Here is a 26,996-nt window from a genome sequence, read left to right as displayed (position 1 = left end):
AGGTTACTGGTTAGCGTTGACGCTTTGTAATTGGGAGTCTCCAGGTTCAAATTTCGATACGAGGCATCCTGACTAGTGATTTTGCAGTACCACTGGGCGAATACCGGGATACTTTTAATACATAAGCTTTGGCAAATTTTCTTGAATACTTTGTTCTTATGTTGTTAATGTTTCGCTGTGAAATGGCATTTTGCTGCATGGAAAATATTTTTAGTAAACAAAATATAGTAGTTGAATGGTTAGTATAAGGGACCTCTATTTGTATGACTTAGGTTCATATCCCGACTGTTCTTATTGATTTTTTCTTTTAGCTACGCTCATATGTTGCGCTCCAGAAGTTCAATTTTGAATAAAATGTATTCGCAGCTAGTTTAAACAGAAATTATTTTCAAAACTTTTTGCTATTATATGTTTTTGTTTTACTTGCGATGTTTCAACTTTGATATTAGATCTTAGACCTTAATGTAACTCATTTTCCTACGTCATATCATGATGAATATTTTCACAATAACGATAGTCGGGCGGTAGTATAGAATTCCATTGTTACTGCAGGGCCGGATCTTGAATCCTGCGAACTACGCGTTCGCAGGAGGCGCCAGGGGAACAGGGCGCCAAATTAGAAAAATGAATTTTGTTTTAAATGTAAATATTTATTTAAAAAATGTTATGATGAAAAATTTTCCTCATATAGCTTCAAATAAATATTGTACAGACTGAGATACAGATAAAATACATCAAAAGGACAATAAAGTCGAATCTTCGTTTGGTTGGCTGTAAAACACCCCTTTACAAATGATGCCAATGCCACACTCACAAGAGATGCTAGTTTGAGGAAAATTTCCATGGCACAGGATAGATCTTTTAAAGAGGGAAAGGGATATTTTACGAATATGAGATAAAATGAATGTAAATTTAGCTTTCCAATAGATGTTGTATTAAGCACTATGACCGTAGAGCTAAAGACAGTGGTATACTTTCCACAATCCCACCGTATGCACAAAATACAAATATAACAGACTCCTCATTCCTTTCTCAACAGTTAAGGGTTGAGAAAGATCACCGTAAATGAAATGCACATTATCAAAGTTGAAGCAAGCATGGGCACCCAAAAGGGCCAGGCCCGACCTGGCTTACGACAAGTATAATGTATATGTATAATTTCTTATGATTTTCTTAATACAAATAAAAATACCAAAAGTAGTATAGCAACGAGGGAGATGACCACCGTAAAAACATTTTTCGGGCCCCCATGCAAGCAAGTAGGCTTTCTTGTCCATTCGTCCAGGGAGTAGAGCGAATACTAAGAAAAGACGGACGGTACAAATGGATTTTTTAAAAATCATTTCTGAGGGAAAGTTTAATTTAAGTTCCTAATGACTCACAATCGCTGTCCAGTGCTTAATGCTCACTTTGTTAATATCTATTAGTCCATTTGTCATTCGTCAACATTTTCATTTCTATCCTAACTCGTTTCGTTTTTGTTTATATTTTTAATTTATAATGATGTGGGCTTTCACTTTTTAATAGTACTTTGTTTTTCATGTAATAATAATGACCAACGATAAAAAACCAAGTGAGCATTTTATCGGAAAAGAAATCTACAAAAAGTGAAAGAAGATAAGAGGCAACCGAAGGCTCTAAAAAGGTTCTTTCGAGTGCTGGACAAAATCATACAAATGTTGAGGTGGGGAGTTGTCAATATCAGTCACTGTTAACGAAGCATTTGCAGGTCGACATTCTTTTGAAGCTGTAAATTTATTTTACCTGATTGCAGTAATTTAATTGTTGAATTAAAATGGAACGATGCGGTCATTTCGGTTACGGGTCTGAATTAAATTTCATGTATTTCAAAATTTGTTTCAATACAATTAGTTTTCACGCGGCATATAAGTATATAACTTGAAAGGATATAGTCGAAAGCGACGAAAGCTCATTTGGATGGCAAATATTTTTTTCTGTATTCTCAGTTTCAATCACAGCAGCGTATACAGATGCTCGTTTTATTATGACAGATAAAATAATTATTAATCCATTCTCTGCTAATAAATTTAGATGGAGCGATATTTTATATTAGTAATAATTCTAATGCAAAGTAGAGTTTTGATTATTAGTTACTTGTGTTCAGGGATGTACCGACATAGGTGCTACGGATGCGCACGAGACGAGTCGATACAGGATTTTCCAGACAAAATTCGAGTCGAGACACGGCTCTTTCAATAGAGAAATATACATTTTTCGAGTCGAGCCATCACTTTTGCAGCACATTTTCGAGGCGAGACAGCCACAAATCTTGTATCGTGGGCATCCCTAATAGGTGCAGTTTTCCATTCAGAAAAATCTTCCAGGGGGGCACACTTAGTATTCAGAGGGCCACTGCTGGTACTCTTTTATTTATTATTATATTATAGACGTATTATTTTGATCTCCTCCCGGGGGGGAGTGGCCCCCTAAAATATGTGTGGACGAAACACTGAACAGGTAGTCTGAGAGTCTGGACCCCCCAATTAGCACAATTTCAGGTGGCAAATACACAAAATTATTTGCATTTTGTAGGCTATTTCGAAAAAAATCTTCGGACCCCAAAGAAAAATCTTGGGTGCATCATTGCTTGTGTTTACATTTTGTTACTGCCTGATTTCGAACGTCTATGTTGGAAAGAAACATGAAAGAATTGAATTGTTCTCTAGGCATAAGGGGCCCTGAAAAGAATTTTTGAATTGAAAACCTGATTTTAAAGTTCTGCCACTGATCGGGGACAAATTACATATAAATTAAGACACACTTTTGTCATTTGTTGTGTATTGAACTAGTTTAACTAAAATTAATAAAGAATTATTTGAAATCAAGTAGATCTCAATAACGATTAAATGGACTAGCTTTGATGGCCATTGAAAATGACATTCTGAATGAAATTGATATGGATGCAATAATAAGAGATTTTGCCAAATTGAAAGCCAGAAAAGTGTCTTTATAACATGAACTTTACAGTAACGAAGAAAACGAGAAATTAAGCTAATTACCATATTTGTATCACTAGAAAACAATATTTAAATATCCTTTTAATGAAGTGTAAGAGCATATCTCTTTGTCAAAATCAAACCTGTGATAATGTTAGACTTGAAGCTCATTAGTTTTATTTTATTTCGACTTTTGTTTCAACTGTATTTGTCAAAATACATCTTAGGTATACATTTTAGTTGTTTCCTGTGCTTATTTAATAAAAAAAATATATAAATTATTAAAACTGGAACTTTGGTCATGATTCATCCACAGTTAATTAGGTTTAATTTTGCCATTTTCCTTTAATACTCACAGGAAGGCTGAATTATTATATATTGAAGAAATTTGTAATTGTAACAATTATCTGAAGAAATTTTGTTACAGTTACGAAATGTCTACAACCGACCCTGTTACTGTTATATATATATTCTATTATATATATATTCTATATATTCTATATATATATATATTCTCAAATTACTGTATTATAAAAGTGAAATTTAAAATGTATCCAAATGTAGGCACTTTTGCATTGGTATAAGCCACGGGTTTTCAAACTTTTTGCAGTTGAGGTTCCACTCAATCATCAAAATCTGAACGAGCCTCCTCTGTCAAAAATGAAATGTGTCAACAACATAAATACATATATCCCTAAAAGAAAGACCATCACTATGATGAACTGTTTCATTTATTAATCACTAATGGAAATATCTCATTAACACAGGTGATCTACAGTGTACACACTGACTAAGCCTTTTAATGTTATTAGCCAGTGTTAATAATTATTAATTGTGATGAGTCAGATATTTATGTGAAAATTGAAAAATACGAGCTGAGAGGAATTTAAATAATAAAAACTGGCATATTTAAATAATTAGCAAAGTCAATGGGATAGTCCACTATGTATTATTAAAGAAGAAAGGTGCAGACTTTAGTATGCGTGTTGCATTATAAATATGTTCTTTTGTATGGTCTTTTTTGAGTCCTCGCGCCTCCCCTGACAAGCTTTGGCGCCTCCCCAGGGAGGCGCGCCGCACAGTTTGAAAACCCCTGGTATAAGAGGTACTTCGAAGTTCCCAAATTTGAAGTCATTTTTCTCTTCATTTCTTAGACAAATGTATTTAGAAATAATTTCATTGGAAGTAATACAAAAAGTGCAATTAGTAATTTATCCAAGCGTGAGGACTTTTTACTAATAGAATGAACGGGGACGCGGCAGAAGTCCTAAACGGCATAAGACCTAAAATCCACAAGTCCTAAAAATTATTTCGCGGCACAAGTCCTAAATGGCAGAAGTCCTAAAAGGCACAAGTCCTAGAAATCATATCGCGGCAGAAGTCCTAAACGGCAGAAGTCCTAAAAATCATACCGAGGCAGAAGTCCTAAAAGGCAGAAGTCCTAAAGTGCAGAAGTCCTAAACTGCAGAAGTCCTAAACTGCAGAAGTCCTAAACTGCAGAAGTCCTAAAGTGCAGAAGTCCTAAAAAAATCTCTCGTGGCGCTACCATCGCGTACGTAAGAAGAATACTGTCAATCTGTTAGTCAAAGTTTTAGATATACTGTTTCATATTACAGAGCCTTAGTTCTTGCAAGTTATTTGTATAAATACATATTCTATCGTTCTGAAATAATAAATAAATAAATAAATGAAGCCTATTGTCCTTTCTTACTCTTTCCATGATATATTTCTATGTTGACAAAATTTTAACTTTCTACCAAATGTGATTCCCAGATCTTTCATAATGTCTCTTTTTCTCTATTTCCACACCATTGACTTCATATTAGTAACATAATATTGTGTTTTAGTTATGTACACCTTGTCTCAAAAAGGTTGAGCGCATTCTTTATTGTTGTTTGGAGGCAAAAATTTTCTAAGTCCAACTTCGGGTATCTTCGGGAAAAAGTAAACCAGGTTCGAACCTCGAAGCCAACCTTTGCAATCGGGAAAAATCTTGCAGATGTGTTTTTCTTCTTTAAAATATAATAAGACTTGTTACCAATTATATATAAAAAAGCAACATTGATTGAAATACTTAATGATACAATATTTCGAAACTGTATTAATGCCAGCACATGCTTGTTTGTCATTTTGCTCTCCATACTTAATGGAATATTTAGATACGTAAACGAATCTTTCCATTTGTAAAAGAATGGTGAAAGTTAAGACATAAAATATTATTCTCTCCTGAGTACTAAAATAAGAGTCAAAGTAGAACAAAAACAGCGTTTGCAGTGGATATGAATGTAATTATTATCTTAAATACCGTTATATATCGCTAGAAGTATTGTTCGTGCAGCGCTTGTGTTAGTTCAGTGGTACGCCGTTGGATTTCAAATCGTAAGGTTGAGGGTTCGCTTCCCATCTGAGTCAATGTATTTTTTATGAAATTCTATTTTCCGCAATGCCTGAAAAATTATATAAAATAATTACATTAAAATACGTCAGTTGTATATATATAACATACAATCATTGCAGAACAAAGTGATTATTATGTTTAAAATATAACAGGTGATCACAGTACGTTGGTATTGTATGATATATGTGAATGTTAAATACAAATTAAGAAAATAATATCATTGCAATGAATAAATTATGTAGTGTATTTATTTGGAGCTATTTGTCATCGGAAGTTACTTCTGAATTTTCTCATTACAGCAAGTGATTTACGCTTTCTGAAAGGTAAAGAGACTATTCAGGTATAAACATAAATTATTATACAAACTCCAATCTTCGTTACAGACACAAAACTCCCGATCCCCAAAACTATGTAAACAGGAAATTTACGAACACGAAGTCATGTCTAAGAGACTTATTTATACTCGAGAAAGAAAGCAGAATAGGATTTCTTTCCAAAGGATTTCAGTTCAATAATCTGCAAGGCTTTTGTATATGGATGTGGTCCCTTTCTCTCCGCCAATATATATAAAGTAAAAGCGATCGATATTAGTGTCGAATCCATAGTTCTCGTTGTTGCAGAAATTAATAATTACAACTCCGAAAGCGTTAAAGTCCAAATTTAACTCTCATCGTAAAGCTCCTTTGTGGTTAAGCGTATAGCGTACACGCTTTCGGTGTGGGAGACCCAGATTCGGCCCCCAGCGAGAGCTCATGTAGTTCGCGTTAATTAGTAGGTCTACGTCTCATATAGCCTCACTGCTGACGGGACGTTAAACTCAAAATCAATTCAATTGGTTCAAAACCCATTATTATGGCGGGCGATAAAGGATGAAAAATAAAATGTCTCAAGTGATTGAGATTAGTGTGAAATCCATAGTTTGAGTTCATGACACTGTTACAAACACAATGTCATTTAACGCCACGTTTTGGTATGAGCGACTATGCCTCCTGGATTTTGAATTTACAGGAGCAACATCAAAAGCATTGCTCACACAGCTCTAAATGTTTTGATGTATGTATACGTGTATATTCCAGCGAAACTCCAGAATGTCTAGAGCAAATTTTACCTAACATGGGAGACATATTACTTTCAATCTAAGGAAAAAAATATTGTGGAATTCAGATACCTCAAGGGATTGAAGTTGGGAAGAGTGGCATGTAAAAATAGTGTAAAATGACTCATTGTAGAGTGTTATCCATTGTTTTCTCGGTCGTTGAGATGAGTAGTGAGGCACTCAATGGCATTATATCCAAATTCATCCCCATCTTTACAGGATGAGGGGCTTGGAGATATGATTAATAAAATGAAAACACATGAAAATTTTCATTCACAACATGAAAATTTTAGATGTCATGTTAGCAGTTATTACAGCAACATACTTCACACTACAACTTTTCCCTCACTCCTGTTGTTCGGCCATGTTGTTTTCAGGCGTTTACGTTTTTCTGAATATCTCAGCATTATTTGTTCTATCAAAATGAAAATTGCGGAATAAATCTCTATTTCAAATTTCCTTTAGAAATAAGAAGCTACTGAGTCATAATGTTATATGAATCACTTTTACTCTTCTAATAGAAACAAACCCTTGACCGCCAAGCGTTACCGGACCAAATGTTCTTTGGACGAAATGTGCTTTGAACTAAACATCCCTGGACGAAATGTCCTTTGGACCAATTCTCCTTTGGACGAAATGTCCTTTGGACCAATTGTATTTTGGACGAAATGTCATTTGGACGAATTGTCCTTTGGACCAAATGTCTTTGGATTAAATGTCTCTGGACGAAATGTTCTTTGGACGAAATATCTTTGGACTAAAAGGGTGGCCACCGGGTGGGCCAGTGTGAGTCACGGTGAGTGGTGTTTCGCAGTAGGTCACGTCCTTTTGACCCTCGATCCACTGATTCACTCACAAATCTTGACCCATTTCACCCACTGACCCACTCCATCTTTGATTTTAACATGTCTTGTTTCATTTAAAAGACGAAACATACATCCACATAATTTTTTCATCGATTGCGAAGGTTGGCTTAATATCATAATTGTAACGGTAATTTGTTCTTAAGGTGAGAAATTGATATGATTAAAAAGCCCATCTAGACGTGGGTACAAATTACCTTCCAAAGTTATTAGAAACGCTTTCTCACCCCGAAAACTATGAATTCGACAAATATTTAAGTAATTTTTGAGATTTTATTTTTAGCTCTCCCAGGCCATCATCCTGTGAAGATGGGGATGAATTTGGATGTAACCTCCATTTGGAGCATCACTATCCATCTCAACGACCGAGAAAATTATGGATAAAACACTAAGATCAGTCGTTTTACATTATTTTTACATGTCACACCTCCCAACTTCCATAACTTCATACTACTACAATATTTTCTTCTTTGATTGAAAGTAATATGTCCCCCAAGTTTGGTAAAGGTTGTCCCAGACATTCCAGAACTACGCTCTCCTTATTAGATGTGCTGGGGGATCTTACTCTTACTGGAAGTTGAACTTAAACTTAAAGGTCATCAGAACTGCTCCCAATGAACTTGGCGACCACGAAAGATATGGGTTGTATACTAACATTGGTTATTTTCAATTATTTCTACATGTCAAATTTCACACACTCCTTCATTGTGTTAATGAGGGCTTAACTTACATGGCATCTGAAGTTCCAATCTTTACCTAAGAGACCCCCAAAATTATAGATTCGACACTAATGTAGGTCTTTTTTTATAATTTTGATGTCAGTCCCTTTCATTCCTCCTAGGACAGCAAACGGATACTGCCACTGCTAGGACTAAATTTGGTCTTAAATGGCATTAAAATTTCTACCAATTAATTCAGCGAACAGTGCTGCATTTAGAAGCTCGGCGTCCCTACGCACTTTTGCTCTCGGCGCCCCCAATAACTACACATTTCTCCGTCCCTTGATCCCTAACTTACAAATAAAACTTAATTCGAATATGCTTAATTAGTGAATTTATTGCAGTTAAATACCACTCACTAGATGCTACAGCTACAATTACGTAACAAAAAATAAATGGGAAACATGTTCTGAATTATTTTCAGATTTCTTACGCTATCATTAAATATATTACAATAGTAAAAGAGGACTGCTCATGAAATAGTATATTTGCTCTCGATTTTTTTAACTTTTTCATACGAAAAAAATTAAAATTTTAAACTTTGCGCTCTTCAAATATGTTGCCCTTTAGGCACGGGCCTAGTTGGACTAATGGGAAATGCGGCACTGAAAACTTACGCTTCGACTCTAATATTGGTTGATTTCGATATTTTTTTTGTCGCTATGTAACCACCCTGGGTGCTAATGGGTGCTTAATTGGACTTGAATTGAAAGTAGAACTGTTTACCTAAGCGACCACGAAACTATGGATTCGATACTAATATCGATCCTTTTCTAGCATTTTTGGTATATATCCCGACAGTACTCTTTTCCAGATTGTAAGAAATATGGTTAAAATTGCTCTAGACATATCAGAATTATGTCGAAACACACACTCCACTTTCATATATATAAATACAGAGTGAGCGAGCGAGAAAGTGATAGAGAGCGACCAAAGGCATCACCACTTCCACATTGCAAAAGCATATATCAGGTATTGAATTGAAAATCTATGTAAAGACCTTCTGCTGTGGCATGCTTCATAAGGACAATTCCAGTCTGCTCACGTGACCTTTGGGGTTCATGAATTTCTTGCGAGCGTTCCGACTTTGGATTCTCTGTTTATACCCTCTTTTTATGCCTCGGATAATTTTTCAAGAATATCAATGACATGCTGTAATACGAATGTTCAGAAGTAACCCCTATATGACAAATACCTGCAAATAAATACACTACATAATTTATTTATTGAGATGATATTATTTTCTTAATTTGTATTTAACATTCACATTTATCATAGAATACCAACGTACTGTGAACACCTGTTATATTTTAAACATAATAATCACTCTGTTCTGCAATGATTATATGTTATATATATATACAACTGACGTATTTTAATGTAATTATTTTATATAATTTTTCATGCATTGCGGAAAATAGAATTTCATAAAATACATTGACTCAGATGGGAAGCGAACCCTCGACCTTACGATTTGAAATCCAACGGCGTACCACTGAGCTAACACAAGCGCTCCACGAATAGTACTTCTAGCGATATATAACGGTATTTAAGATAATAATTACATTCATATCCACTGCAAACGCTGTTTTTGTTCTACTTTGACTCTTATTTTAGTACTCAGGAGAGAATAATGTTCTTTCTATGTGTTAACTTTCACCATTCTTTTACATATGGAAAGATTCGTTTACGTATCTAAATATTCCATTAAGTATGGAGAGCAAAATGACAAACAAGCATGTGCTGGCATTAATACAGTTTCGAAATATTGTATCATTAAGTATTTCAATCAATGTTGCTTTTCTATATATAATTGGTAACAAGTCTTATTATATTTAAAAGAAGAAAAACACATCTGCAAGATTTTTCCCGATTGCAAAGGTTGGCTTCGAGGTTCGAACCTGGTTTACTTTTTCCCGAAGATACCCGAGAATGCGCTCAACCTTTTTGAGACAAGGTATACCTAAGCAACATCGACAGCGTCACTATTCATCTGCGACCACGAAAACTATGATTTCGATACTAATATTGTTCATATTTGACTACTTTTACATGTCCCTTCCCCCCTTATTACGAATGACTTCAGTGTCTCGCCCCACTGGAGCAATTTCAACAAACTTAAGTGTAGCTATAAACCACCACCTGTAAAATAAATGTGCGGGTGAGATTTTTCGGAGAGAAATTCATTAGCTACTTTTCCAATGTGGTGGCTTTATTCGCTTCCCATGCTAAAGACTGCCAAAGAGCTCAACTTTATTTGCACCACTGTGCTATGAATATAGATTTTACTTTACTGAATGCTTGCTTAGGTGTTGCTCCCGTCACAGGAAAAATGAGATACCGTACTGTTATAAATGAGTAGGGATATAAACAAATACGGAAAACTATTAGCAATGACACCACTTGTAATGAGTTTTCGCAATATCATGGGGCAGTATTTTATTCGAATGTGAAGGAAATCATTGCGTAAATTGTCCCTTCCCCTCCTTAGAAGTCTTAGCTACAATACGTATCTACTAATTTTGAATTAGAAATATATGCATCGAGTTTCATATCCTTAAATTTAAGGTGTCCTGAGTTAAGTAAATGAATAAACTTCCTGCTAACGAAAGAGTAAAGCTTTGGGCTTTAATAGTATCGGGAGTGTAATTATTCATTTCAGCGACCCCGAAAGCTATTGAATAGACACTCATATCTCTCAATTAGGAATTTTTAATTTTCACCCCTCCCATTAAACCTCCATGCCGATAATGCTAAACTTTGATGTGAACGATATAGAGGGTATCATACATAATTCATGTACTCAAAAGCTATGGATTTAACATTAATATCGTTCATTTTCGATTATTTTTACATGTTCCTGTGTCTCCCATAATAGCACTAGAGGTGATACGGGTTTCGATTCCCTCAGGAGTCGTGTGGTTCTGGTTCCACGTTAAGTCGTAGATGCACGTCTTGTATAGAGTAGTAGCTGAAAGACACGCTGAACTCTATATCACCTCACCTCGTGAGATATTCTACGTTTGCATAATTTCTAAACCACTTTTCTTTCTTTCAATCTCTTCCTTCCTCTTAGGACACGCATAGGTTCAAACCGAAATATTGTTCATGGTTGGAGGACGCAAGGCTACTGTACCAAATTTCACAAAATTAAATCCCCACGTTAAGCGGGTTTGCATATCCAGGCTCCTAACTATGAAAACATTTACGCTCACTCCAACCTCAATCATTTCACGAATTCAACCTGGTTTACGTATGTTATTAGGACATAATATCGATTGTGATTTATTCTAAAAACACTTTTATACATTGCAAGAGCTGTAACGTCCAAATATTTACTGAGAACTCATAGTCGTATCGGAATAAACAAAAGCGAGTATGGAACAGTAAACTGCTTTCACAAAAGGCAAAAGAACATTTGCAAAGGCATACAAAACGGTCGAGTGGTTTGGGTTGATACTCTATCAATCACATGTTTATGTGTTCAAACCCGGTAATAAGTTGTTTCTTTTTTTAGTGTCTTCCTATTTTCATCCGGAGGCTGAAAATATTTCTTTGAGTAACTCATTGAAAACTTCTTTTGTTTCAAATTCGATTAGAACGGAACATTATATGAATTGCGAATCTTAAATCCATAGCAAAAAAAAAAAAAAAAAAAAAAAGAAAAAAAAATGAAGTATACTCACTACTCCATTATCCTCTGATTTGTAAACTATTTATAAACAGTGATGACTTCAGAAAATTATCCTCGGGGGGAATTTCAATATGCGGGTGGAGGGCAAACATTGGTAGTCCACATTGAGCACGATCGAATATATGGTCCTGAAGGCGGAAATTTCTTAGCTCGAAAGGGGTCTCAAATTTTCCGTCAAATCACGTCTTGAAAGTATCATTGCTTAAAAGCTTTCCGTAGCAAATATAATATTACACTTGTTTCTCGTTCTCATTTAGAATTGGTAAAATCATAACTTACAGAGGATTATAATAAAAGCATAAAAATTACAATACCAATCATGTATAAATTATCCTGTAAGTTACCAACTTTGGGTCAGATTAAAATTCAAATATTTGTTTTCGGATTGCACTTAGAAGTAAGTCCTCTCTATATAATCCTGATTGGAAAGCCGTGTATAACTCTAATTAATTAATCAATATTTATACAAATATTTTTTTTTATTTTAATATTTTTACTATTCAATATTATATACACTTCATTTCCAAAATCAAAATCTCGAAAATGTATATTGTACGAGTGCAGATTCGGAATTAAATGATTATTTATCATATATATTGGTCTCTATTCGAAATTCTATTTAATCGAATCCGACAAGAACACAGAAACATTGAGAACAGGTGAAAAAAAGAGAGAAAAAGGTGCTGTACCCGGCGGAGACTCGAACTTAGTTCGAATAGTGCTTTATAAGCCGAACGCCTTAGACCACTCGGCTATGGTAACAAATAGTGATTGTAGCAAAGGCTTCGAGTAGTAGTTCCTATTACAGAATAACGTTTTCTATTGCCTAAAATTTAAACCTAATTTACTTTGATATAATATGTCTATTAATTTGTTTCATGAACACGTTTTCGTTACTTTGATGAATGATGTATGTTGTTATATAGATTCTATTACACGTTCTTTCGTAAATATTATAGAAAGTATCAGGGTTATTTATGATCTTTCATGGAAATTGACTGGCGCATGCGCAGTACACAGACAGTTCAATTGGAAAGCGAGGAAGGAAACGCTAACACACTATTAGAATGTTTCCCTCACAAGCAGTAGTTCCCAACCGAGGGACGGCGGGACGCACTTCCTCCTCCTGGGGTGGTGTGAAGGGTTTACGAAGTCCCTTCGTTGTGTTATATTTCTTGAATGATTATGCACAATATACAGTCACATCTTCGACACCTTTGGAAGTGATAAATCGTAGTATAAATAAATCGTCCTCCACACACAGTGATTGTTGCTTTTCCAAGATTATAAACTGGAACACTTTTTATTTCAATAGAATATAAACGTTTCCATGGGAGGGGTTACAACCCCCTGGGTCTTTGATATGTCACCGCCTAAACTGTAACTTTCAAGTTAGAATCGAAAAATGAAGACATGTGACCTACTAAATATATTTTTAGTTCATTATACATTTTCATAAATAAAATATCCACAATTACAATGACAGTAAAAGCTAAGTAATTATTGTAAATGTTTGTACTTTCATTTTCCCTCTTTCTTCTCAACTGAGCTTGAAAAATGTAAAAATGGGAGGTTAAGAATTTCAAATATTACGTATATTTTAGCGTATTACGAAATTATAATTAATAGAATCCGGCAGGATCACAAACAGAAACGTCAAGAAGAGGTAAAACGAAATTGTACTGTTGTGGGATTCGAACTACTCTTGAATGGTGCCTCAGAATCTCTAGCCGAATGCTTTAGTCCACTCGGCTAATGTCACAAGTTGAAAATATAGTAAGCGTGTTTCGTGTTCATTCTTTTGTTACAGTATGAAATTTATTTTGTATTCTCTGAAGTTTAAGCCTATTTTGGCCTGATGTAATAGTCTGTTGAAATTGTTTTATGTTTACGGTATTCTTTACTTTGACGAATTATGTTGTTAATATAGGTTCTATTACGTATTCGTTCATAAATATTACAACAATTGTCAGGATTATTTATGATCTTTCATGAAAACTGACTGCTGCATGCGCAGTAGAAACAGAAAGATGCACTTTACCGACATTTGTCATACACGCCAGAACGCAAATTTCTAAAAGGTTCTGAAAATGCCTCGCTCTAAAGGTTGTGGAGAACTGTCTGTTGCTCTGAGAGGAGAAATCATAGGCCGAGCAAAAATGGGACAAACTGTGCCTCAGATTGCTAGAGATCTGGGATGTGACAAGAAAACGGTCAAGAAATGGGTTCAGCGACATGAAGAAGGTGGTGAATGGTTCAGGTCTCGGTCAAGAAGTGGAAGGCCAAAAGTGACAACTGCAGCTCAAGATCAAGGTTTAGCTACAGAAGTAATCAACAGACCTCTGCGCCACACGTCAATCCTCTTGGACAAAGCCAGAGAATATAATTGTTCTCACGAAACAATAAGAAGAAGATTATTGGGGGCTGGTCTACACTGTTCAAGACCCGCTAGGAAGACTCTCCTGACTGAAACTCACAAGGCCAGACGAATGGAATGGGCACAGAATAACATAACCCAACCTCAGTCATATTGGGACTTAGTCATCTGGACCGACGAGAAGGTTTTCAAGTCTAACCAACAAGGCAGAGTTATATTGTATAGACCGCGCGGAACCAGGTATGCTGAACAAAATATTATCAGAACTTCTTGTTCAGGACGAATATCAGCACACTTTTGGGGCTACATGACGGCTGCTGGTCCTGGAGATTTGGTTGCGGTGCCTGAGAGAATGAACAGCAGTGTTTACATTAATATCCTCGAAAATACGTTGTTACCGTCCTTAGAAAGAAACTTCCCCGAACAGGAAGAATATATATTTATTATTGACAACAGTGCTGTTCACACTTCCCGGCAAACACGAGAGTGGCTAAGTGAACATCCAGAGTTAATTTGTATTGAGTGGCCCCCTCTATCCCCAGATTTGAACCCAATTGAACATCTCTGGGCCTACATGGTGCAAGAATGGGAATAGAGATGTGAAGACAGAGACCAAACGTTTCTTCAAAATCATGTTATGGAACTGTGGCAACATTTTCGTGACACACCGTCGTATTGCTCGAGACTTGTATCTAGTATCCCCTCCAGACTTCAAGAAGTTATTGACTCTGGAGGTGATTACACGAAGTACTAGTGTGTTATTTTTTGTGTAAACATTTATTTAAGTTTCATTTATTTATTATATTTTTTCAAGAGCAATACTTTCGTTCTTCATTCTTTTCCTTTGCTTGTTTACTTATTAGTTCGTTAAAACGTTAAGGAAGAGTAATATATCTTCAAAAAGTATTTGTGAATTTACTTTGAACGTTTCTAAGAATACATTTACTTTTTTTTTCTTACTCTATATCATGCCCAATATTACTTTCACTTCAGTTAATTAATAACTTTATTTTACATCTCGAATAAAAGTATTATTGCCTTTTTAACGATGTTTTTCCTTTTGATTGTGTAATTTCTAGTTTCATTGAATTATCTCAATTCGAATGAATAAATCACATTTTGTTTATTGTCCCTTCCTTAGCTAGGTTCGAATTCGAGAACAATGTGGTGTAATTTACGTTCTTTATTCTTCATATTGTGCAGTAATGACAATATTAATTATTTTTCATGAGTCCAGTTGATCAGTGAGAACTTGGACAAACATTAACCTGGTGATTCTTTACGCAATGACAAGAGTAAAATTCATTTTAGCTGTTCTTTATACTTCACAGCGATGAAACATTCTAACAGTGTGTTAGAGTTTCCTTCCTCGCCTTCCAATTGAACTTTCTGTGTACTGCGCATGCGCCAGTCAATTTCCATGAAAGATCATAAATAACCCTGATACTTTCTATAATATTTACGAAAGAACGTGTAATAGAATCTATATAACAACATACATCATTCATCAAAGTAACGAAAACGTGTTCATGAAACAAATTAATAGACATATTATATCAAAGTAAATTAGGTTTAAATTTTAGGCAATAGAAAACGTTATTCTGTAATAGGAACTACTACTCGAAGCCTTTGCTACAATCACTAGTTGTTACCATAGCCGAGTGGTCTAAGGCGTTCGGCTTATAAAGCACTATTCGAACTAAGTTCGAGTCTCCGCCGGGTACAGCACCTTTTTCTCTCTTTTTTTCACCTGTTCTCAATGTTTCTGTGTTCTTGTCGGATTCGATTAAATAGAATTTCGAATAGAGACCAATATATATGATAAATAATCATTTAATTCCGAATCTGCACTCGTACAATATACATTTTCGAGATTTTGATTTTGGAAATGAAGTGTATATAATATTGAATAGTAAAAATAGTAAAATAAAAAAATATTTGTATAAATATTGATTAATTAATTAGAGTTATACACGGCTTTCCAATCAGGATTATATAGAGAGGACTTACTTCTAAGTGCAATCCGAAAACAAATATTTGAATTTTAATCTGACCCAAAGTTGGTAACTTACAGGATAATTTATACATGATTGGTATTGTAATTTTTATGCTTTTATTATAATCCTCTGTAAGTTATGATTTTACCAATTCTAAATGTAGAACGAGAAACAAGTAATATTATATTTGCTACGAAAAGCTTTTAAGCAATGATACTTTCAAGACGTGATTTGACGGAGAATTTGAGACCCCTTTCGACCTAAGAAATTTCCGTCTTCAGAACCATATATTCGATCGTGCTCAATGTGGACTACCAATGTTTGCCCTCCACCCGCATATTGAAATTCCCCCCGAGGATAATTTTCTGAAGTCACCACTGTTTATAAATAGTTTTCCGTTACAAATCAGATACTTCATGTTTTTTTTTCTATGGATTTAAGATTCGCAATTCATACAATGTTCCGTTCTAATCGAATTTGAAACAAAAGAAGTTTTCAATGAGTTACTCAAAGAAATATTTTCAGCCTCCGGATGAAAATAGGAAGACACTTAAAAAAGAAACAACTTACTACCGGGTTTGAACACACAAACATGTGATTGATAGTTATCGACCCAAACCACTCGACCGTTTTGTATGCCTTTGCACATGTTCTTTTGCCTTTTGTGAAAGCAGTTTACTGTTCCATACTCGCTTTTGTTTATTCCGATACGACTATGAGTTCTCAGTAAATATTTGGACGTTACAGCTCTTGCAATGTATAAAAGTGTTTTTAGAATAAATCACAATCGATATTATGTCCTAATAACATACGTAAAACAGGTTGAATTCGTGAAATGATTGAGGTTGGAGTGAGCGTAAATGTTTTCATAGTTAGGAGCCTGGATATGCAAACCTGCTTAACGTGGGGATTTAATTTTGTGAAATTTGGTACCTCTTCTTATGGGACTAGGTAGTGAGTTGCGCAGTTTGAGTAGCACGCACGAACAAACCACGCTTACATTTATTATGTATAAATAATAAAATCTCACATTAGGACTTACTCTGCACGTCAAACTTTTAACATATGCGACTTTTTAAATTCTGTTCTTCTTCTTCTTCTTCTGCTTTATTATTATTATTATTATTATTATTATTATTATTATTATTATTATTATTATTATTATTGCAATAGCTATATGAAGCAATTATCTCGGCAAACTTGGTTAATACACACCATTGTACAACCGGTAGTTGTAGAAATCAGGCCTTTCCAAGAGAAGTTGTTAGCTCAATCGGTAGAGCGCTGAGCCATGGATTCAAGGGTTGCGAGTTCGAGTCTAGTCTAAGTCAAAAGATTTTTTTCCTGATATAATTCTTGAAATGGAAATGTTTCTCTCTTCACCTTTATCTCATAATTCTGAATAGAGATGTTTGGATGTGAAAGAAAAAGTATACTAGAATATAAGAAAAGAAAGGTAAATTACATGATACCCTTTGCAATTTTTAACTATATTTTCACCTATCTAGGACGTCTCTAAAAAGTTCAGACTTCTAGACCTCCTTTTCGCTCTCTTATGTGTCCTTTAACTAATTTCTACAGTTACTTAGTGAATCACATATACATATATTACAGATGACGTATCTCTTTCTCTTCTCTCTACATCATGTCTGGAGATGAATGTTTTGACAATAGGTTACAAACACGATTTTAAAAATTAATACGATCTGCGATATCAGTGATACATATTGTGGTGTTTAACTTAACATATAAAACAATAAATAGAAAAACTGAGAATACGAATCTTTTCGTGCACTGATGCTTCAATAACAGTGCACTGATGTTTCAAATCTGTGTCTTTACTTCCTTCACCTATGTTAATTCCCTAGTCAAAATAAAAACTCTTCAAAATTAATCAAAAATTCTTATACAACCATCCCTTCCTTGGAGTACTGCGCGGTCACATACCCGTCACTGCGATGTAAAGGCACTTATGGCGACGAGGATACATATGTATGTATGTGCATTTCAATTTATATTCTTTCTATTTTGAGCTCTCCATTTGATAGAGCATCAAAAACTGTCTGAGAAAATTATGGAATTTTTTCGCGTCACTCTTACCGTTCCCGAGATATTGGCTAAAAATGTTCCGATTTCGGGAGACTTAAGGAACCATATCTCGGGAACCGCAAGTCATAGCGAGATAATAGTGGTGTTGATCAATACCTAAGAGGATGGTGAAACAGTTTGGTATCAAAGAGTAACCGATGGCCAGTGGCCATCAGTTTATACCGGTATCAAAATGTTTACCATCCTCTTAGGTATTGATCAACACCAATATCATCTCTCTATGACTTACCGTTTCCGAGATATTGGCCAAAAAATAGTTCCGATTTTGGGAGATTTAAGGAGCCATTTCTCGGGAACCGTAAGTCATAGCGAGATAATAGTGGTGTTGATCAATACCTAAGAGGATAGTGAACATTTTGGTACCAAATAGTAACCGGTGGCCATTGTCCAACTGGCGACCGCTTACCAGATATTGGCCCAAAAAGTTTGGATTTCGGAAGATTTAAGGAGCCATCTCTCGGGAGTTGTAAGTCATAGACAGATGACGTTTTGCGAATTCAATGTTAAGCCCTCCATTTTGAGCATGTCTCTTCGTAAAACAACATACAGTAGAACGTTTTAACAGGTTTCCTTCTTCGCATAAACTAAACACTTTTACATCACTCCCGATTACACGGTTCCGGAAGTCTTGTGGCTTGTTGATGTGCGTCCTTGCGAACTCAAAGTGAAAATGTACAGTATATGTGTATCTGTTAGTTTGACCTGCAAAGGAGAGCAAATAATATGAGTACAGTTACATGCCTCTCAGGGCCGTGCCATGGGAAGAGGGGGCGAGCGGGGGGGTTGGAATATATGTATGGGGGCGCCGTCGTATACTCTCGCCCCGGGCGCTGATTTTCCACGGAACCAAGGATGTTATAAAATAGAGGATCTGCCCATACAACAAAATCGTGAAGCCACACGTCACAGCTTCGCCACACCTACTCTGCCCACTCCGCGCCACTAAGATCGCAATGTTTTGAGCCAATAAACATCGCGGAAACGAAAGTAGCCAATCAGACGTACCGGCTCAGACGATGCTCAGTTGTTTTTTGGCTTCACTGAGTTCATAGGATGAAGATACGTAGGGCAGATCCTGTATTTTATAACATCCTTGCACGGAACACGGCACTGATGCCTCTGCACTATATTACAAACCTAAAGTTGTTAGGTTTGTTGCAGTGGGTTTGCTGCGTTAGTTTCAATAATCGAAATATTTTCGTCTTCCGTTGTCACTTGCGTTCTACTCAGTTTCGCTTTAGTTTGTAATCCCTGTTCCCCTTGTGCTTCGAGTCGTTCAATTCAATATCTTACTGTTTTAATATCCAGGCTAATGGCTGTAGCAACTTGCTTTCTAGGTATTCCAGCTTCCCATATGCAGTTATTCTTTCTATGGTTATAAGAGACAAATAGCCCACCATCTTTAGTTCTTCTATTTATAGAAGCAATTTGCCGCAGGCAATAAATAATTCTTTTTAAGTTCGTTCTGGCAATGTTCTTGGAGCATTCTCAACTTGTTTTTGTTTGAATAGTTATGATTTCCAACTGTTTCTCGCGAGAGAATTATATTTATATAAATCGGCTAAACAGTCAATCTATCTAAGGGAGCGATTTTCAACGTATGAATCGAAACCACTATAGGGCTTCTGAGGCAGGCTACGAATAAAATTCCTCCACTAGTGTTACTAAGTGACAAATAGAGCGATATTACCGCCAAAGCCTTCAAATTAATTACATTGTTCATATGTAATTAAGTGGTCCACCTTCTGCTCAGAGTACGGTCTGGCATGGATTCTGGTAGTTGCTGGTATGTTTCCAAAGGTATCTGACACCATATATTCCTGATGGCATCCCACAAGAAGCCCAAAGATGTCGGTGCAGGAGTAATGGTGCGTAGAGCCTGTTCTACAACATCCCATAAATGTTCTATAGGATTAAGATCCGGTGACTTAGGGCTCCAATTCATATGCTGCAGCTCCGTGGAATGTTCCATAAGTCAAGCAAGTACACTCCTGGCTTGGTGACACCGTGCATTGTCGTGCTGGAAAATGCCGTCTTCGTGTGGGTAGAAGTGTTGCATTGTAGAGTGTATATGATTCTCTAACACCTAGAGGTACAAAAGGGGTGCCTAACTGTGGTCCATGCACACTAGCAGTCCCAGTCCATGCCAACAGAAGCATTCACAAACCCTACAGCCGCCCCCACCTGCCTGTACAGTACGCAGCATGCATGAAGGGTCCATATCTTCGTGCTGTTGGCGCCACACATACACATGCCCATCCGAGAGGAGTAGCACAAACCGTGATTTATCGGACCAGCACACCCTTTTTCAGTCATCCACGGTCTAATTAGCGTGTTCCTGTGCTCAAGCGTGACGAATTTGGCGGCCACGAGTCGTAAGGAGTGGATGGCGAATGGGTCGTGTGCTCTGGAATTCATAATAATATAGGGTGACCAGGTTCTGACAAGCGAAAAGTAGGACACAAGCGTAATAGTACATGATAGTTTACTGCTTCTGCAATACACATGTTCTTATTTCATTTAACGTTAATCGTAAGTTAATCATTCATTTAAAAAAAAAAAAAAAAAAAAGATACTCAAAAATAGTATAGGATGAATTCAACTGAACTCCAAATACTTTCATGAATGGCAAATACAAGCTTGATGATATTATTTAAAACAGTTTATGGAGTAATATAAAGGAGTCACTTGAATGAAAAAAATTTAAACATGTTGAAGCATAAAATTCTAATGAAACATAAAGATGCGGTTCATCTTAATGGTTATTTAGCCATTATTTGCAAAATTTTTCCGAAAAGGTTAAATTATTTTCATATGTGATATCTGTTTACCAACTAAATATCTGTACATTGCTTGGTGACATATTTTTCGTTTGAATATACAGCGTGCAGTAACTTGCTGTTTTGCAAAGTCATGTCATGGAATTTAATATAGGTAAAATTATAGTTATATTTGTTTATTATTGTTTGTTTAACAGTTTGTTTTCAACTGAGATTTTTCATCAGTCCACAAATTATTCATTATAGAAAATACCCTCTCAGTTGGAGCATTTGTGGCAGGGAAGCACATATACAGGGTGGTCCAAAAGTAGGTAAACACTTCTGCATTGATCAAGTATAATATTCTAACTTATTGGTTTATTTGCTTCGGCCGTTCCGAGCTTAAGATATAAGTAAAAAGACATTAAGAACAAATAATAAAAAAACTACATATACCTGACAGATAACAATAAGAAATGATATAAAAAGCAATAAGTTGATCAGTACGGGTCTGTATACCTACTTTTGGGCCACCCTGTATACTCCACAATATCACATACTTGGGAATAGGGAACGAGGTTTCTTCAAAATGTTTGAATAATTCATTTCATCTTAAATCTATCCTCATTTGAGCAGTGTCCCGTTCTTTAATTTTTTCAGAAGTAGCATTTCTTATATTTCTTTTCATTTGTATTCTCATCAAACAGGTAGGAATCGTTTGTTTCTTTTCTTGACAATTTATTAATATATTTGAAGCTGCTCTAGACATTTCCAATTAATTACTGAGTTGAGTCTCGTCCAGTTCAAAATGTTAATGTCTGTGAAGGTTGTGGATCACTGCTCAATATACTCGTTACAAGTTAAATAAAAATATAAACACGCAGCACGTTTCGCATGACATTTTTAAAAAGGACGTTTCTCGATTTTCTAGGTGTCTTCTCAACACGCAGGACAGCTCTTTGAAAAACAGTACTGTATTGCAAAAATCAGTACGTTTGGTCACTCTACAATAATAGCTCAGGTCCCATTTTAAATTTTTGGTCTGTCCTGTATAAATTTAATGAGTTGATTTTAAGGTTGGCGTTCCTTTGAGCAACGAGGCTATATGAGACGTGGACTTACTGATTAACATGGAATCAGAACTACATGAGCTTCCACCGGGCATTGAACTCGAGTCTCCTCTGTTCCTGCTGACGACGAACATAAATTACATTTAGACCTAGGCACAGGTGGGAGGACAATATTAAGATGGATCTTCCAGAAATACGAGTACAAAATAGAAACTGGATTCAGCTGGAAAAAGGACAATGGACAACAGCTTTATTGAATTTTAGAGTTTCAGAGGCCATTGAGTGAGTTACGTATAAGATGAATATCAGATGTCAGAAACTATTTTCTTTTTCTATACATCGATTTTTTCTATTCATACATTATACAACGTTCTTACAGAACTTGGAATACCGAGAAAGCTAATTAGATTAATTAAGATATGTTTAAGTGAATCCCAAAGTAAAGTCTGGGTAGGAAAATTTTTGTCCACGAGCTTCCACGTCGAAAATGGCCTGAAACAAGGAGATGCGTTGTCGCCATTATTATTTAACTTTGTGCTGGAATACGCCATAAGGAAAATCAAAGATAGCAACCAGGGCCTAGAGTTGAACGGCATTCACCAGGTTATGGCATATGCTGATGATGTAAATTTAATAGGGGATGATAGGAGAACAGTAGAAATAAATGCAGAGATCTTATTAAACGCTTGCAGGGACATGGGTTTAGAAGTAAATGCAGAGAAAACTAAATACGTGGAAGTGCGTCGGGACCGTAATACGGCAAATTGTGGAGGCGTTAAAATATTAAATAATGCTTTTGATAAAGTGGATACTTTCAAATATTTAGGATCAATATTAACAGACGAAAATCATATTCACGAAGAAATTAAATGTCGACTAAAAGCAGGGAATTCGTGTTACTATTCGGTTCAAAATCTCTTGTTGTCGCGAATTCTGTCGAGGAATTTGAAGCTTAAAATATATAAAACGATAATCATGCCTGTTGTTCTGTATGGTTGTGAAACATGGTCGCTTACTCTGAGGGAAGAACATAGACTGAAAGTATTTGAGAACAGGATCCTGAGAAGAATATTCGGACCCAAGAGGAACGAGAATGGGGAATGGCGGAAACTTCATAACGAGGAACTACATAGTTTATACGGTTTACCCAACATTGTTAGGGTCGTCAAGTCTAGGAGGCTTAGGTGGGCAGGTCATGTAGCTAGAATGGAAGAAAGTAGAAACGCTTTCAAAGTCTTGACTGGTAGACCCATAGGAAAACGACCATTAGGAAGACGTAGGCGCAGATGGGAGGACAATATTAAGATGGATCTCGCAGAGATAGGAATACAAAGTAGAAACTGGATGCAATTAGCTAAGGATAGAAGTCAGTGGAGAGCTTTTGTGAACGCGGCACTGAACCTCCGGGTTCCATAGGCCATAGAGTTAGTTTAGTTAGTTAGTTATACATCAATTTTACTTTTCCGCATTCTTTTTTTAAAAATGTATTTGTTTTGTTTATTCATTGCAGGTGATCATGGAATTGAAAACGATCTTCATACTGTTGGCTTCTTTGTTGACGTTTGTTTCTGCATACAACATTGGAATTGGAATTGCTGACGTCACAGGTCCCTGCGCGGAAGTGACGTTTGTAAGTATTTCGATTACAGTTTCCCACAGGTATTTTACTGTGTAAACTAATCTCTACTTAAATAATGCACAAACGTTGAAGTTAAAAAAAAAAAAAAAAAACGACACGTGATTTTATAAAACGTACATTTTATGCTCTTGCTTAAATTGTTTTGTATTGGAAGAAATGCAAGAAACGACAATCGTTGCTAGGGCTAGCTACTATTATCATCAAGAAATCTCTCTCTCTCCCTCTCTCTTTCTCTCTCTCGTCGGGTGGGTACGAACAATTTCGCTCTGGACTAAGCGCCATCTGCCAGCTTTGAACTGAAATTGAATTCCTAGTTTTACATCCCACGTTTATTGCCTGAAGGCAGTTTTTCTTCCAGACATTTTTCTTGGGAGGGGCACTGCCCCTCAGAGGAGACCAAAACAATATCTCTATAATATAATAATAAATAGTGCCTCTCCGAATATTAAGTGTCACCCCGGCAAGGGGGCCGATCCTGGGGGGACAAGGGGCTCGGGCCGCCCAAAGCTCATGTGGGCCCCCCTATTGTATGCTTGAATATACAATATGTGGCATAATTTGAGTGCAATTTGTCTTAAAATCTTCGTGTATATATATATATATATATATATATATATATATATATATATATATATATATATATATATATATATATATATATATATATAATCTTCTGCATTTGAATGGCCCCCCTAAATTTACAGAAAAATCGGCTCCCTTGCCCCCCCCCCGGAACATTTTTCTGAAAGAAGTACTGTCTGTAGGTTAAAGGAGATGGATGAAGGTGACACAGTTGCTCAGTGCTAAAAGCTTACCTCTGGTGCGTGGGGTCCGTGATTCGATCCCCGGAGAAATAAGTTTGTGGTGGACAATATCGTACTCGTGGGTTTTCCCGGGATATTCCCGTTTCTTCCCACTTTCTCATTCCACCAATTCTTCCATCATTCACTTGCTTTAACCATCGTCTCCCTTAGCCGAAAGGACATGATCGTGCGACGTTGAAACTCAAAGATTTCATTTCAAAGAGATGGATGATTAATGAAAGTGGATGGTTTTGTTACAATTGGTGGAATGAGAATGGACGAGGAAACGGAAGGAAGAAGTGGAAATCTTTTGTCAGTGTAGGCAATATCATAGAATTATGTTCTGAAAAAAAAAAACAATTAAATGATAGTGAAAAGTGATAGAATTAATGTAATAGAAGAAAATGGGCCAAACCCAAGATTTCAGGTCATGTGAGTTCGTGATGGATGACACCCTCCCCCCACACAGAGAGACAGAAAAAAGAAAGAAATAAAGCGAGAGGAGGAGAGAAAAAAAGAGATATATATTCAAATTTAAAGTGATATATGCACATACACAAGATTAGAATTGGAAAAAAATAAATGATCGGATAGCATCGATATTCTGATGTAAATTCTGTTTTTGTGAAGAGGAATCAGTTTCTCAGTCGAGTCTGCGAGTATCACACATGCAGTTGTCGAATTAAGGTGATCTTTTTTGAAGCATCAGGTGATTACGTAGGGAGAGATATATTTTGACATTTGGAAAATGAACAATTAAAAATATAGCTTTGGGAACAGGTTTCGAATCAAGAACCTCTCGGTTATTTGGCCAAGACGTTAACTACTTTCCCACGGAGAAGGATACTTGACGAATCATACGCAAACGGCAGTAAAGAGACAAAATAATAAAAGCGCTAAAAAGAGCAAGTTATGGTAATAAGAGAGCTTTTAAAAGTACAAAATAAATTATTACTATTACCTGTAAAAAAAATGCGATTTTGTGACAAATCAAACAGATTAATGCCATATTAAATTAACATCGAAATAAGAGTTTTTTAAAATTAGACTAATTTGTTCGGCTTGACATGACAATTTTTTTTATAGATAGTAGTAATAGTAATATAGATATAGATAGTAATAGTAGATAGTAATATAGATAGATTGTTCTGCTTTTAAGAGCTTTTATTATTATTATTAGTATAATAATAATAATTATTATTATTATAGTTATTGATATATATTATTATTATTAATAGCTCAAAAAACAATACAAAACAGACCAGTAATTATGACTTCAAAAAAGCTGATTTCTTGCAGGTTTATTATGGAATAAAGAAAATAAATGAAATTAATGATCCTACCAACAATGTAGATAAAATGTCTGAAGATTTGTATGACAAAATATATGAAGTTTTCGATTCACATGTACCAAAGAAAGTGTATAATAATAATATGACATATAAGGACCCGTGGATGAATAGAGACCTTAAATCATTAATAAATAAGAAAACAAAATATTTTATAAAGGCCAAACAATCAAATAATAAAATATGGTATCAGAGGTACTCCGATTTAAGAAAGTTGGTCAGAAAGAAATATCTAGAGGCTAGAAAATTTTACTTTTTAACGTTGGAGAACAGTATTTTTAATGACAGTTTGTATTTCTGGAGAACATTCAAACAATCACATAACAAACAAGTGCCAAAACAGATAAAATATAATAATACATCAGTGTCAGAAATTTTAGATATAGCAGAATGTTTTAAAGTTGTATTTCATAATTCTTTTAATTCTGATTCCAACCAAAATAAAAAATGTAACGTTCTGAAACTGACAGAAAATAATGATAATTATATACCTATTTGTACTCCATCTTTCACGCAAAAAGAAATGATTGAAACAATCAGTAAAATTAAGGGAAGTACTACACCTGGCTTGATAACATTCCATATTATATCATTAAAGCCTGTAGTAATGAAATAGCGTCAAATTTAGCTATTATATGTAACGCATCGTTAAAGACTGGAGTATTTCCTTCAAAATGGAAGCAAATATATGTTGTGCCAATATACAAATCTGGTGATAGATATGATGTTACAAATTATAGGCCTATTAGTTTAGTAAGTGCATTCTCTAAGATTTTTGAATTAATCGTACACCAACATTTATATTTTAATGTAAAGAATATTTTAAGTGATACGCAACATGGTTTTTATAAAGGTAGATCGATTGCAACGAATCTCATTCATTTTACAGATTTTACGTACTTTGCACTAAAAAGTAATTTACAGGTTGATGTTATATATATTGATATGTCAAAGGCCTTTGACTCTATTGATCATAAATTACTTCTGAATAAATTATCAAACATTGGCCTATCACTGTCTTATATTAAATGGTTTGAAAGTTACTTATCAAATAGAACTTTTAAAGTAAAAATTGGCAAGGTAACATCTACTCAAGGTCAAATAGGGAGGGGAATACCTCAAGGGTCTCCCCTGGGTCCGCTTCTTTTTTCTCTATTCATCAATGA

General features: G+C 35.4%; 1 protein-coding gene across 2 annotated transcripts in view; it reads left to right on the top strand.

Moving 5' to 3' along the window:
- Window positions 1-26,996, top strand: part of CDase (neutral ceramidase) — a 324,432-nt gene that overhangs the window by 181,074 nt on the left and 116,362 nt on the right. For both annotated transcript variants that reach the window (XM_081729519.1, XM_081729520.1), the window contains exon 2: window positions 23,550-23,669. In XM_081729519.1, coding sequence (XP_081585645.1) covers window positions 23,550-23,669 — 120 coding nt within the window. The remainder of the gene's footprint in view (window positions 1-23,549; window positions 23,670-26,996) is intronic.

Source organism: Thermobia domestica, chromosome 10 (genome assembly GCF_964235325.1).
Source record: "Thermobia domestica chromosome 10, izTheDome1.hap1.1, whole genome shotgun sequence".
In the NCBI taxonomy this organism is placed as follows: Eukaryota; Metazoa; Arthropoda; class Insecta; order Zygentoma; family Lepismatidae; genus Thermobia; species Thermobia domestica.
This window is presented reverse-complemented; position numbering and strand designations above follow the sequence as displayed.